Source organism: Camelina sativa, chromosome 9, assembly GCF_000633955.1.
Source record: "Camelina sativa cultivar DH55 chromosome 9, Cs, whole genome shotgun sequence".
NCBI lineage: Eukaryota > Viridiplantae > Streptophyta > Magnoliopsida > Brassicales > Brassicaceae > Camelina > Camelina sativa.
In genome coordinates, this window is record NC_025693.1 from 569,667 (window position 1) to 583,922 (window position 14,256).

Consider the following 14,256-nt stretch of genomic DNA (forward strand, 5'->3'; position numbering starts at 1 on the left):
ATCATTTAATGTCGGTTGGATCTTATATATCTTATAGGTTTAGGAAGAAGAGAGTGTTTGGATACAACACCAACATATCAAAGATCCGAATAATATAATCCCTAACAATAAGGATCCGCGTGTTTGGTTCCAGTTTGATTACATATATGCCCTTAAATTTATTTTTTTCTGTTCTTCCTTTCTTTTCTGCGTGAGGGCAAAATATGGAATACTCGTTTTTATGTATTTTTTTAATCTTATGTGTACTCCCCAATTAATAGTATAGATATAGTAGTAAAAGTAAAAAAAAAAGAAAAACGTAAAGCAATATTTAATCTGGTCCGCCTACTATTACTGTCCCAAATAAAATCTCTGACGTTATGCATATCAATTGACAGTTTTTAATACACGCAAAATCGATCCTTCGGGGTGAATTAGGGAAATGCTTATGACGGGGGATTAGAATGGTGATCCGATCTTGACAGGGTTATATCCGGTTTAAAGATTTTGTTATTTTCACAAAACTTATTTGTTTCTACCAAAATAATATAGTATTGAGAATAAGCAAAAACGAAAATTCGATTCACACTATTATAAAAGTAGTAGAAAATCGAATCTTGCAGAGAAATAATTGCCAAATTCAATGTTTCTATATGCTTTGACGTATATAAAACTATATATAATGTGTGATGAAATATTTGAAAGGACAATGATCGATTATTTAATGGACCCTATGTCATATAAATTTTTTTGAAACTCGATGTGATAGAGATGAAAGAAAAATACTATATGGTACTTATTAAAATCAAGCGTGGGGTCAAAGGAGAATTTTGCACACATGCAAGTTGGCAACTTGGTGGTTAAAAAGCATTTCATGCATATGGCCATGGGGACGGGGGACCTTCCTTTGTATCTAATTAATTTGCATTTTCTTAAGAAAAATATAAGATTAATAATTAAGCCTACATCAGTGAATAAGAAAATGTGGACCATTACTCATTATTAATCGAGATTATTGATTTACATGTCTGTGATTAAATGGTTTTAATAATGATATGGGTCGGTTCAATCCTTTTGAGACTTGAGCTGCCTTGTGTTGTGGGGTATCTACTAATTTCTCGAACCTTGTTATTATAATCGTCTAACTAAAACTTAAGAGTATATATTTTTTCTTTAGCATATCGACTCGAGCTCGATATGTGCAGGTTACATTTAAATATATATAGGACGCATTGTTCTTATTTTTTAAATTGTTCCGGCGGTTTATAATAATATCATGTACTTTTCACATCCACATAAAATATGCATCTACACCAGATTTTAGACTTTAAAAAGACAGTCATACGTGTAGACAAATCAAAATGGTAATCTCTATCTCGTATGTGTCTTATGACGCCTGATACCTATAACAACAACAAAGAACACGTTTATAAGTTACAAACCCCTGCACAAAGTAATTTACTACCATTTATCAAAAGATTATACATCAGATCTAAAAAAGTTGATGTGTAGATCTAAATAATAGCTTCACCATCAATATATATATATATATATAACTTATAAATTTTGTTTGTTCGATATGAAAAGACCCATTAACATCATGTGATAACAGCCAATAAGAAATTAGTAAAAACAGTAAGCAAAAATAGTTGAATCACACTCCACAATAAAAAGTTATGAAAACCTTTTTCATGAAATAGTAGTAGTAGTTAGTACTCTTCGTAATAATTATATCTCGCTCTCATACCTTTTTCTTTCTCAATTTTACTTTAGAAAATTCATTATTCATTAACATACTAAACTAGAAATATCTAATATCACTATACTTCTTACATTACCCATTCATACGTTGTGAAGTTAAGAAGAAAATGTTTCTAAATCTTTCTACCCAGAAATTGAGATTAAAACATACATTTTTATTTCAAGAAGAATTCATAAATATTATTCAATAAATACATATATATACTCAGCCTATTTAAAATTGATCCCAAAAAAGGCATAAATTAAAAATGACCTACCAAAACGATATTTCATATATAGAAATTTTTAAACAGGTGATAATAAATATTAAATAAATAAACAGAAGGCAAAACACGGTTCGATTCAGTTCGGTTTTGGTCTGGTCCGAACATATGTCATCACCGGTCCACTGATTCGATCTCAAATGACCGAGTAATCCACGGCCGATCCCGTCGGCTTCTTCGAGTCAACTTAGATGACCGAATCGGTTCCCCATAATACCATAATAGCACACCACCGTAGGCATCAGAGTCAACTCAGTGCGCCGCCGAGAGTTTCCAAGCGGAGGTGGTAATGAGCGGGCGAGTATGCCAACCCAACATCAAACATCCATTGTTCTCCTCCACACGATACCCTTGGCCACTATTGAACACTGACAAAAGCATACTCGCTTGCTTAAACGCGTTAGACCCAAGATGTGCCGGCGCAAAACCGGAAGAACCGAACCGGATTCCCCATTGACTCAGCGTCTCGTGTCGCTCCACACGGTCAGGACCTTCACAAGCCACCAGGTTACAAATCTGTTTCCCCAAGTAAACTTCAGACATGACTTTGTCTTGGCTGCTCGGAACTCCTTCCAACGAATCAAACAGAGTGGAATAGTAATGCAGCGATTCAGTAAACCGGTCTAAGAAAACCGGTCCGTTATGGTTCGATTCTTGCTCAACCACCGTGAAAATAACCGGTTTAATCTGTTTCACAACGCCGAGGACTTTCTCAATCCCGCCGGGACGTCCTAGGAGCTTATGGAGCTCAAAAACAGAGTTAACCGCAACAGATTCAATCTCACTCGGTCTAAGTTCAAGCATCGACGCATCAAGATCGGCCAAGCTGTTAGCGACGAATCCACGGTATTCGAATTCGACGTGAATCGCCTCCGCGAGCTGAGCCAATTTACATCCAACTTCGTGGAGCTGATCAGAATTATCCGGCGCCGGAGGACCAATCCCGGTTAACCGGAAAATAGGAGGACCACCTTCTCGGAGAGCAAGAGCTTGCATAAGCGCAGGCCATTGAAGACCTTGGTTCATGGAGAAATCGATGACGTGAACTCTCTTCTTACCTTGGAAAGCTTCAAGAATCGCTTGGTTGGCCGTGAAGTGAGCGAATTTGAGATAAGGACAAGTCTCGTAGAAGTGCATCTGAAGAGTATCGGAAAGCGAATGGTCGATCTGATTCTGCGGCGGAGAGAGACGGTAGATCCGCCGCGCGAGAGCTTCCGCGAAATAAGTCGCCACTTTTCTCATCGCTCCAGCTTGAGACACGGCCAAGCATCCGATTTGCTTCACCAGAGCCTCCGCTATAGTCAAATTGTTCTGCTGGACAGCTTCAGCGCAAGCCATGAGCGCGTGGACTAAACGTACACCGTTGTCCTGCGAGTCAACCAGGATTACAGAACGAGTTGACTCAGCCGCCGCCGTCGTCGTGGTTGTGGTGGTTGTCATCACCGTCGTACCGATGACTCCACCAATCTGAGTAGCCGTTGAGGTAGACGTAACCATCGAATCAGGGCTGGAGCATGACTTCAAACGCTTGTTCTGATTACTCGAAGAATCAATCGCGAATTGAGATCGCGGCTGATAAATCGCGTTTCCAGGAATCACTTTGAGGTCGTAATCGGAAGCCGGTACAATAGTTGATGAATCTCCTCCGGCGGCGGTGAGGAACGAGTTGTTGTTGTTGTTGTTGTTGATAACAATCTCCGGCGAAGTTAGGATCGGATCAGAAGCACCAGGAGGAGGGTTAAGCTCCGTAAGCATATTATCAAGCCAAGAGTAAAGCTCCGATGGATTGTAATGAACGGTATCGGTCCCGAGTTGAGATAAACCATCTTCTTGAACATTACCCATCATAGTCTCTAACTGCTCGAGTTTCAAAGCAACCTCTGCCATCTCCGATGACCTAACTTTGTAACCTAACACAGCGAGAAGCTCGTCCATGTTTCCACCGTCTTCTTCTTCCTTGACCATCATCATCTTGTCTTTAGAAACAGGCAAAGATGAAGATGAAGAAGAAGAAGAGGTCCCGTGGTTATTGGGCAATCGACCTTGATATTGATGAAGATCTCTCTTCATGGCTCCGATCTGGGATCTCTAGGGTTTGGTGATTAGGTATGGGGGAGGATGATGAAGAAGGAACATGTGACTTCTCTTTAGGTGAAGAAGAAGGGAGAAGAAGAAGAAGAATCTTAAGCAATGGGGAAGGGTGGGGGATGGATTGCTTTGTTTTTTCACTGCTACTACCACTTCAATCATCATTCATACGAACTCATAATAATTTTTATTCTTTTAACAAAATATTTACCAAATAAATTTTATATATTTAATATAAAATATATTTATTCTGGATGAAAATTAAAAAGAAAAAGAAAAAAAAGAATGGTGGTGATGGGGGCTCGACGACCAATGAATAATGTATAACATCTACACCTCGAAAGCGATAAGGCTATGACATGAGAACACACATACAATTTTTTTTTTCTTTTCTTATTATCGTACCATAACTTTATTACTTTAATCTTTATTTCCTTTTAATTTAACATCACTTCATATTTGTAGTTTGTTGTGAATTGTGAATCGTGATGTGTATTTTTTGTTTAGATCACAAGATCTGATCGAGTACTAAAAAATGATGTGGATCTAGACATTTTGATATTAATATTTGTTTATGATTTTTTTTTTCTTCATAATACTTGTAGTTTAAAAGTTAAATGTTGAAGAAAATAGTACTACTACTAATGGAGAGAATCATTTATGAAATCTATAAAAATAGGGAGTTAGGGGCTTTTTAGTTTAGTTTTGAGTCTTTTGATGGAGAACTGAAGTATGCTTTTCCAGTGGATAATTAAAATTCACTTTAAAAAAAAGCTGAACTCAAGCTCATGATACTGTTTTACTTCCCAGGTTCTATGGTAATAATAATTCAACCATATGTCTTTGGGTGTAAAAAATTAATACAGATTTTTGAAATATGGTAGTAAGAGATTACTATTATCAATTGTGTTACTTTTATTTATTAGTTTTTTTTTTTTGTATCACGAAGCCATCGAAAACATCAATCTAAAAATGCGTACGATCAGATAAAAGAATAGTTATTTTTGGTTTTAACAATAGTAGTAGTACTTACATACAGTAACTTTAAGGGTTAACTCCTACAGTGTTCAGTTTTTAATTTTTAAATACAAAAATTCATATTTGTATAGAAAAAAAAATATATTCTGTAATTGGGTCTAGGGAAATCATCGGACCAATGTGTTCCAATTTTCGAGTCTTTTTTTTCTTTTCTTATACAGTAGTAACTTTCAAGTTAAACCAAGTACTTAATTACTATTTTACTAAATTCGAAATGCATACCAATTTACCAAAAAAAAAAATTTATAAATCGTAAACAAATTCATCAATAGGGTTGTGATATTCTAAAGAAGATATGAAATTGAATCTACAATATATATTCAGTGAACATGCTAATCTATAGTTACTGTCAAAGTCTAAATAATAGCCATTTAAAACTTACGAAGAGAACAAAGACAGTATCTCATGTCAACACGAATAGAGTTTCAGGCCTGATAGAGTTATATAATTTATGATCATATACTAACAATTAAATTGATTATAGCTCGAAAGACTAGTTATATAGAGTTATAGACTAATTGAAATTGCATGTTAAGAAAAAAATATATACAATAAAAACTTACAGATCAAAAAAATAAATAAGAGTTGAATGAAAGCATGGCGCGACAAGAAAACCCGTTTTTAAGCATAATAACGGCCCGCGCCCGTCAACGTCAAAATCATTCATAAAGAGATTCCCCGTTCCATTGCTTAACGCCGTCATTAACGGACTCTTTCTTCTATTTTTTTCTACTATAAATATAAAAATAAAATCGAAATTAATTTATTCGAACTGACAGCACGTGATGGCTCCACGTGTACGTAGGTCCCACTCACTTTTTCAATAACTGTACGCCGTTCGAATTTTGTGGTCCCCATTTTAAATATGGAGATTCAGACACGTGTCCTGTCTCTGTTAGATCTGAAACCTTGACGGCCGTTTTTACGGATCGTCATCCCCTTCATCAATATCTCTCTATCCTTTTTCTATAACAAAAAAAAAAATTTATTAACTTTTCATGGTTACAACTATGTACATGGTTACATATTTTTTTTCATGTTACGTCACTTTCGTTTTGCCTATTTCTATAATTTATTTAACATATTTCCTTTTGTTAAATTACTTTCCCTTGTCAAAAAATCATCTTTGTTACTGTATCGATAGTAACTCTAACTCTAACTTTCACAAAAAAAAAAAAAAACTCTAACTCTAACTATAGGCCTATAGCAAAATTTATTCAGAAACAGTTATACATTAACTAATCCCGGGATTATTAGGTTAAACTTAATCCAAAACCAAAATATAAAATAATCGGGATTATCAATTTAGACTTCACAATTATATAAAGTTACAGCAATTTCCGTAATACATGATTTTGTATTTAATAACATAAAATATAATACTATTTCAAATAGTCTATTTGTTATAAGCATAAAATTTGCAAAATGTAGCACTTTCGGAATATAATTTGATGAACTAACATTTTGCAGAATTTCAAAACATATACTACTACATTGATTTTACATGCAGTACGAGAATCGTTTGAGTAAATGTGTTTCCACAGTTACATTAAAGTTTATATTTAAGAGTTATACGTACATGACTCATGTAATTTGAGTACGTGTTTGTTATCGATTTAATATACAGTATATACGTACCTATGTAATTTCTGTCAAATTTTATAAAATGGTATAAATATTTAACATTGATACCAAACACAAATATAGTATGTACATACATCATGAATACTTTGTGCATTGTTACGACTCCTGCATCATAACACACCAATGTATTATTAGCACACACAATGACACAAAAATAGTATATATATGTACCTCAGTACCTACATCATGAATACTTTGTGCATCATTACGATTTACGACGACCTGCATCATAACTACACACCAATGTATTAGCATTCTATGTTTTAAATGTTTGTATACTTACTTTTTTTTTTTTTTCCACAAAAATAATTTTATTTCATTTAAGGAGAATCATTACAAATGCTGTGGCTTAGCCAGACTGGTATAGTACCAGAATCAGAATAAAAATCATTAGTTAAGCAACCAAATTTTGCTAAAGTATGAGCTGCACTATTACATTCTCTCTTTGCAAATACAGAAGAAATTGATTCAAATTTGGAAAACCAAAAGTTAATGTCATGTATAAAATTTGCTAGAGATCTATTTCTTTGAGATCCATTAAGCGTATTGATTAAATTTTCAGAATCTCCTTCAAAAATTATGTTTGTGTAACCAATGATTGATGCTTGTTGAGCTACAAGAATTAATGCCTTAGTTTCTGCCTCCAGTGGAGATGCAGCATATCCAAGTATAGAAGATCCCCAGTTGAGAGTCTGGCCTTGATGATTGCAAATAATCCATCCTCCAATAGTTTGGGATGTGTTTCTGTTAAAACCTGCATCAAAATTACATTTCACCGTATCTTGTGGAGGGGGCTTCCATTTGGTTTGATCTTGAGAGAAGACCTTAAGATTTTTTCTGATATGCTTTAAAGTTATCCATTCATTTGTCTCTGCTTGAGCTTGTAGAACAGTTTGAGTTGCACTTTCACGGAAATTGTTAAAGACAGTGTTATTTCGTGCTTTCCAAATTCTCCAAATGAGCCATAATGGTTGTAATGCAGTATGAGGAGAGATGTCTTGACGCCTTGAATATTCAATCACTGATGAGATGTTTTCCTCTGCATCATCAGATAAATGTTCTAAATTTAAAGCAGAGGTATTTGAGAAAAGCCACGCTGATATAGCAAAAGGACATGAGAACATGGCATGATTTATAGTTTCATCATCCAGTCCGCATCTGCTACATTTTGGATTAATATCCATTCCTCTCGCTCGCAATCTGGTTGTTGTAGGTAAGGCTCGTGAGATGGTCCTCCAAAGAAAATGCTTTATTTAAGGCATAATGTTTAAGCCCCATAGTCTGTTTTTGAGTTCAATAGATCCATATGGAACACTATAAGGAGAATTAGAGTTAGAAGGATCATGAGTAAGTAGCCAATAGCCTGACCTAACAGTGTAGTCTCGAGAAACAGAGTAGTTCCAAATCAGCTGATCATGTCTATCATGCTTTGACAAGAAGGTGTTTTTGACAAAGTCTTGATCCTCATTTGCAATCATATGTTCAATTTTGTGGTTGTCCCATGATCGTGAATCCTCTTCACGGATAATCAAATCTTGGAGTAGGAATTGTTCTTATGATATACGGGGATTCAATGGGCGAGGAGGATGTGTGTTAATAAAATTATCAACTCCAACTCGTATTGAATGGCCGTCACCAATAACAAAACGTGAACCTTTTTTAATAAGGTCAAGACCAGTTAGTAATGAAGACCATCCGTATGATTGTGAACGTTTAGGTGTTGCATCAAGCAGAGAACCATCAGGATAGTATCTTGTTTTCATTGCACGAGCAAAGAGAGAGTCTGGGAACTGTAACAGACGCCATGCTTGTTTTGCAAGAAGAGCATCATTAAATTTCTCCAAATCTCGAAAGCCTAGTCCACCCTCTTTCTTTGAAATCTGTAACTTCTTCCATGATATCCATGGGATTTTGCGGTGATGTGTGCTTCTATCCCACCAAAAATTCATTAATAAAGACTCAAGTTCAGATGTGACTCCCTTTGGTAACTTGAAGCAGGACATGGCATAGACAGGCATGGAGACTGCAACCGATTTGAGCATTACCTCTTTACCTGCAGGTGAGAGCTTCCTTGTTGTCCAATGTGATGTTCTTTTTTTAACTCTGTCCATTATATTTTCAAACATTTCATTCTTCTTCCTACCAAACTGTTCAGGTAGACCAAGATATTTACCCCCTCCACCATGGTGTGAGATTTTTAAAATGGTTTTAAGTCTATTCTGTGTTGTGCCAAAAACTCTCGATCCAAAAGTGATCATAGATTTATCTGTGTTAATTTTTTGACCTGAATAGTGTTCATAGACATCAAAAACATCCCGCAAGGCTTGACAATTTTTCTTATTGGCTTGGCAGAAGAAGAGTGAATCATCAGCAAACTGTAGATGAGTGATGCGTGGTACCCCATTACCAATTTTTACTCCCTTGATGTCACCATCTCTAGCATAGGAGGTAATGAGATGACTTAGCATATCAGAGCACAAGATAAAGAGGTAAGGAGACAGGGGGTCTCCTTGACGGATCCCTCTTTCAGGTCGGACAAGTCCATGAGGTGAGCCATTTATGAGGACTGAATACGTGGTTGAGCAGACAACAGCCATAATCCAATTGATCCATCGATCACAGAAACCAAATAGCTTGAGTGTTGTTTTTAGAAAGTTCCATTCAACTTTGTCGTAGGCTTTGCTTACATCAGTTTTAACAGCCATGTAAGTTTGTGAAACACGTTTTCGAGATTTCAAAGAAAGCAATACTTCATGTGCAATCATAACATTATCCTGAATAATTCTGCCCGGAATGAACGCAGCTTGTGACTCAGAAACTATGCTATCAAAGTGAGGCTTGAGGCGCTTTACAAAACATTTAGAAATAATCTTGTATAAGACATTGCAAAGTGAAATTGGACGGTAATCTGAAAGCGTTGCGGGATTGTCAACTTTTGGGATCAGACATATGTTCGTATGATTAATGCCTTGCGTCATTGTAGAGGTTCTGAAAATTTTTTGCACTTCCCTAATCACATCCTTTCCGACGACTGACCAACAACGTTTATAGAATCTTGCCGTAAGCTCGTCTGGTCCCGGGGCACGATCATCCCCAATTAAGCTTACTGCTTAGTAGATTTCTTGGTCAGAAAAATCCCTTGTGAGAGAAATATTGATCTCATTTGTAACTTTTTGTTCAAAGTCCGCAAAGTCATTTGGTGTAACAGAGTGACCATTTGTGGAGAACAGGTTTGTGAAAAAATCTTGCGCGTGTTCACCTATCTTTTTATCTCCATGTATAAGTAATCCTTGATCATTGTAGATTGAGATTAATCTGTTCTTTGAGGATCTAGTTTTTGCATATGCGTGAAAATAGCTTGTGTTTTGATCGCCTTCTGCAATTGTTTGGTTTCTACTCTTTTGCTTCCAGTGCTTTTCCTCATCATTGTATGCTTTGGTAAGAGCAGTGTGAATGTGTGGAACACTTTGTCTCTCAGCTCGCACAGTACTTTCCATGGCCGTATTTAATTGAGAATGTAAAGCTCTTATGCGTGTATCCGCATTTAATTGGGATATATGTTTCAGTTTTGCCATGTTTTTCCGACAGTTTGAGATTCTAGACATGATCGTTGTTGTTGAGATATCAGAATCTTTTTCCCACCCTTCACGAACCGTGTCTGTAAATGTTGGCAGCTCACATAATCTTTTATCAAAGAAGAAAACCTTTTTACGTTTTTCTTTCTGCAGGTTTAGTTGGAGAGATAAAGGGCGATGATTGGATCCTGAGAAATCCATAAAGTTAAGTATCGCATTTGGGAAAGTAGCTGCTCCATTACTATTGATCAAACAACGATCCAAACAGCATCTGATAGTGTGTGTATATCGTTCACCAACCCATGTAAATTTATCACCTCTTGAATTAATATCATCCAAGTCACAGTCGGAGATCATACTTCTAAAGTTTCTGAATGTCCATTCATCTCTGTTAGGACCACCCATTTTTTCTTGATTGTTTCTAATCTCATTAAAATCTCCAATTAGGATCCAAGGGTCAGATCGATGAAGAGATATATTTTTGAGATAGTCCCATAAGTGATGCCTTTCACTCTGAGATGGATGGCCATACAAACAAGACAAATAGTAGTTAATATTATTATAAGTAACTGATACATCAATGAGCCTCTCATCCTTAGAAATTAAGGAGAGAGATACATTGTTATTCCACATAAGAGCTAAGCCACCACTCCCGCCTAGAGGAGGCTGAGTTATAATGTTTGTAAATCCTAAATCATCCTTAAGTTTACATACCATATCACACTTATTTAAAGTTTCAATGAGAAATAAAACATCACACTTAGATAGTTTACATAATCGTTTTATAGTAGCAGACTTTAAATGTGAGGCAAGGCCTTGGCAATTCCAGGAGATCATCTTCATGGGGGAAACTGTAGGGATACCGGGCCCCCCGCGCCTCCGTCGAATCCAGCATTGGCCGAGCATGAATCAACTGAACTGTCTATCTTTACCTGCTTCCGGAGATGGCTCAGGACCGCCCTCTCTTCCGCAGCATTAGCATTGTTGAAAGCTGTTTCAAAACTCACCCTTTTGCGTTTGTGAAAGAGAAAATCAGGGATCGCATTGTCTGTACTATCTTCGAAGAAAACCTTTGGCGTGTACTTCGCATGTAAGTATCTAAGTCGTTCTGCAGTGAGTTCCGTATCCTCAAAGACACTGGGGAGATCTGCTGAGTGAGAGGAAATGGGACAGTGATCACAAGCAGGATCCGTAGTAGGGGCCATATGAATACCCGGGATATCCACTGCATGAGACATGATATTAGTATCATTCGCATCCTCCATATTATTATCGTCATCCGGAAGATCACCACCATCATTATCATCAGCAGGCACATATGGATCCTCATCATCAAAGGTAAGTGGGCATTCCTTGACATCGTGTTTCAGACTCCCACATTGGTTACAGAAGTTACGAAGGCGTTCAAAGCGAAAAGTAACAAGAGTGTTCTCGCCAGGCGTGAAATGAACATTTTTTTTTGAAACGAAGGGGATTGTCTATATTCCAATCTATCTTAACCCTAACCGCTCCTACTTGATTAACATTCTCATCGTAATCTACTTCCGTCACAGACCCTAGGGTATTTCCAATCCTTCTAGCCATGACATTTGTTAAGTACAGAGTTGGAATACCTTGAATCTGGACCCAAAAGGGGATGATCTTCATCTCGTTCTCAGTCAAGTTCGGGTACCAGCGGTGAGTTGTAACCATCCAATCGTTAAATGACCATGGACCGCGTCGCAGAACAAGATTCATCGTTTCCTCAGATTGAAAACGAAATTGGACTCTTCCTCCGTCAATGATACGCCCTATACACTCCTCGGAGAATCCCCATACCCGGGGCATCTGACGAATGAGAGCCCGTAAGTTTTGTTTACGAGGGTTGACAGGAGTGACCACAAGAGAGTATCAATTAATAGCGGCGGCTCTGGAGACAAACTCTGATGGCAGAGTAATTGGGGCATCTCTAATCCCCAGATCGAGATCTTGAACAGATTTTCGTAAGTAATCGCTCATGGTGTGTTGGTGGGTGACAAAGTGATGGTCGGTAAACAGTTGGGTCTGATTAACGGGATTGAAAACAGAGGATTTATATAGGAGCATCAATGGCGGTTTTTGAAAGCGGTTATCCCCCGCAGAAACAGGGAGAAAGAAACTGTCAAAATTAACTGACAGAGATAAACCGCCAACAAAATTCTGGAAACATAAGTGTTTGATTTTGTCGGTGGAAACATGACTCCTAATCGGAGAAAATTTCCGGCAACGCCGGAGAAAACCCCAAAGGGTGTGATCGCCACAAAAATCGCCTCTATAGAGAGACGACATCATTACAAGGTAAATGCGAGGATCTATGTTTAAAGACTTGGTAAGAATAATAAAAAAATAAAATAAAATTTTACTTACTTTGATAAAATAAAATTTTACAAGGTATACTTACTTTGATATATATTATATGAATTAAAATAAAATTACCTAGCTATGCCTATGCATTGTGAAAATATTTTTTTGAATGCTACATGCAAAAACAGTCCCTTTCAATTAGTATTATTCTCTTCTCATACATAGGTTTTGAGAGAGCTTTAATTTGCGAATCGTTTTTGTTTTGCGTTGCACAAATTTTAGTTTGACCAACAAAATTGCACATTAATGTTGTATGATATAATCAATGTTAGAAACCGTGTCAATTTGGAGAAATATTTACGATAAATTATTGATTCTGTGCATGAGGAATTATACCAGCAAATCTGTGTGAATCACTATTTAAATCATAATAACGCATTCGTATTTATGTCTTTAATCACAAAATTGGTCGTTGGTAAGGATCGTCGAGAGAGAATCGTCGCGCGTGGCCGACACTCGCGGCGATTTTTTCTCCCAAACTCTTTCTTCTTCTGACCGCAACCTCTTGCACCGTCGATGGGGGTTCTCCGTCGATTCCAGCGACGAAGAGAGCCCCTAGGCCCATGGTTCTTCATCCGTAAACTACAGCATCAACAAAGTAAAGCTTCAGATCGAAATCAAGGGAGCAACGGAAAGGGGAAGCTTCTGCGACATACCGACGGTAAAGAGCTCTATCGACGGTGATGCGACGCGGAATAGAAGATGGAGATTCACGGCAAGGATCGAAAGAGGTAGGTGGTTAGATCCGAAGACTAGAGATTCTGGAGGCTTTTCACGGTCGTTGTTCGATGGGGGAGGTCGTCTCCGGCTAGGAGGAGCTAAGCCACCGTCGAAGGTTCTCAGATCTACTCCCTACCGCCTGTCTTCTCTCACATATGAGCCTGAATCTCGTCGACATGCAAAGCTCGGATCTCTTCTTCCTCCTCAAAGCTGCTCTACGGTGGCGGGATGGCAACGGATCTTGGATCACCATCTCCGTTTGACTCGCGTCGCCCAGGCTCACCGGAGGTCCTGATCCGATGAGCATCCGCAATCTCATGGGCGGCGGCTCAACCTGTGTTCTACAGTTTGGGATTAGGGTTACAAACGACCGGTTTGTCATTAATTAAACCTGAGTCAATTTCGATTTTTGATTTTACTTGGTTTGTTGTCTGTGGTTTAGGCCCTAAGGGAATATTGTAAGTGGGCCTAAATCCAAAAATAGCGCATTGAGCATTTATCTATAATATTGAATACCCTTTAACAAAAAAAAATAATAACGCATTCGTTTTTTTCTTTTTCTTTGCTAACTACGAATAATGTATGGTTTTATTTATTTATTTCCGTATACATTGTATTTGTTTGGGGTTTATAAACTTAGATTTTATACACCACCTATAAGATTAGGTGCCTTTTCCATTTATAAAACCATACATAATACTACTACTTTCTCTCAAATTATTTTCAACAGACACATAAGTGGTGGTTACGCTAACTGTTTTTTTTTTTTTTTTTTTTTTTTTTTTTTTTTTTTTTTTTCGTTTTTC

At 37.2% G+C, this 14,256-nt stretch overlaps 1 protein-coding gene across 1 annotated transcript; it reads right to left on the reverse strand.

The window, feature by feature from the left end:
* On the reverse strand, positions 1,875–4,273 carry LOC104710082 (DELLA protein RGA-like). Its single transcript, XM_010426625.2, has one exon. It carries the CDS (start codon positions 4,071–4,073, stop codon positions 2,256–2,258), a length of 1,818 nt encoding a protein of 605 aa, XP_010424927.1. The 5' UTR covers positions 4,074–4,273; the 3' UTR covers positions 1,875–2,255.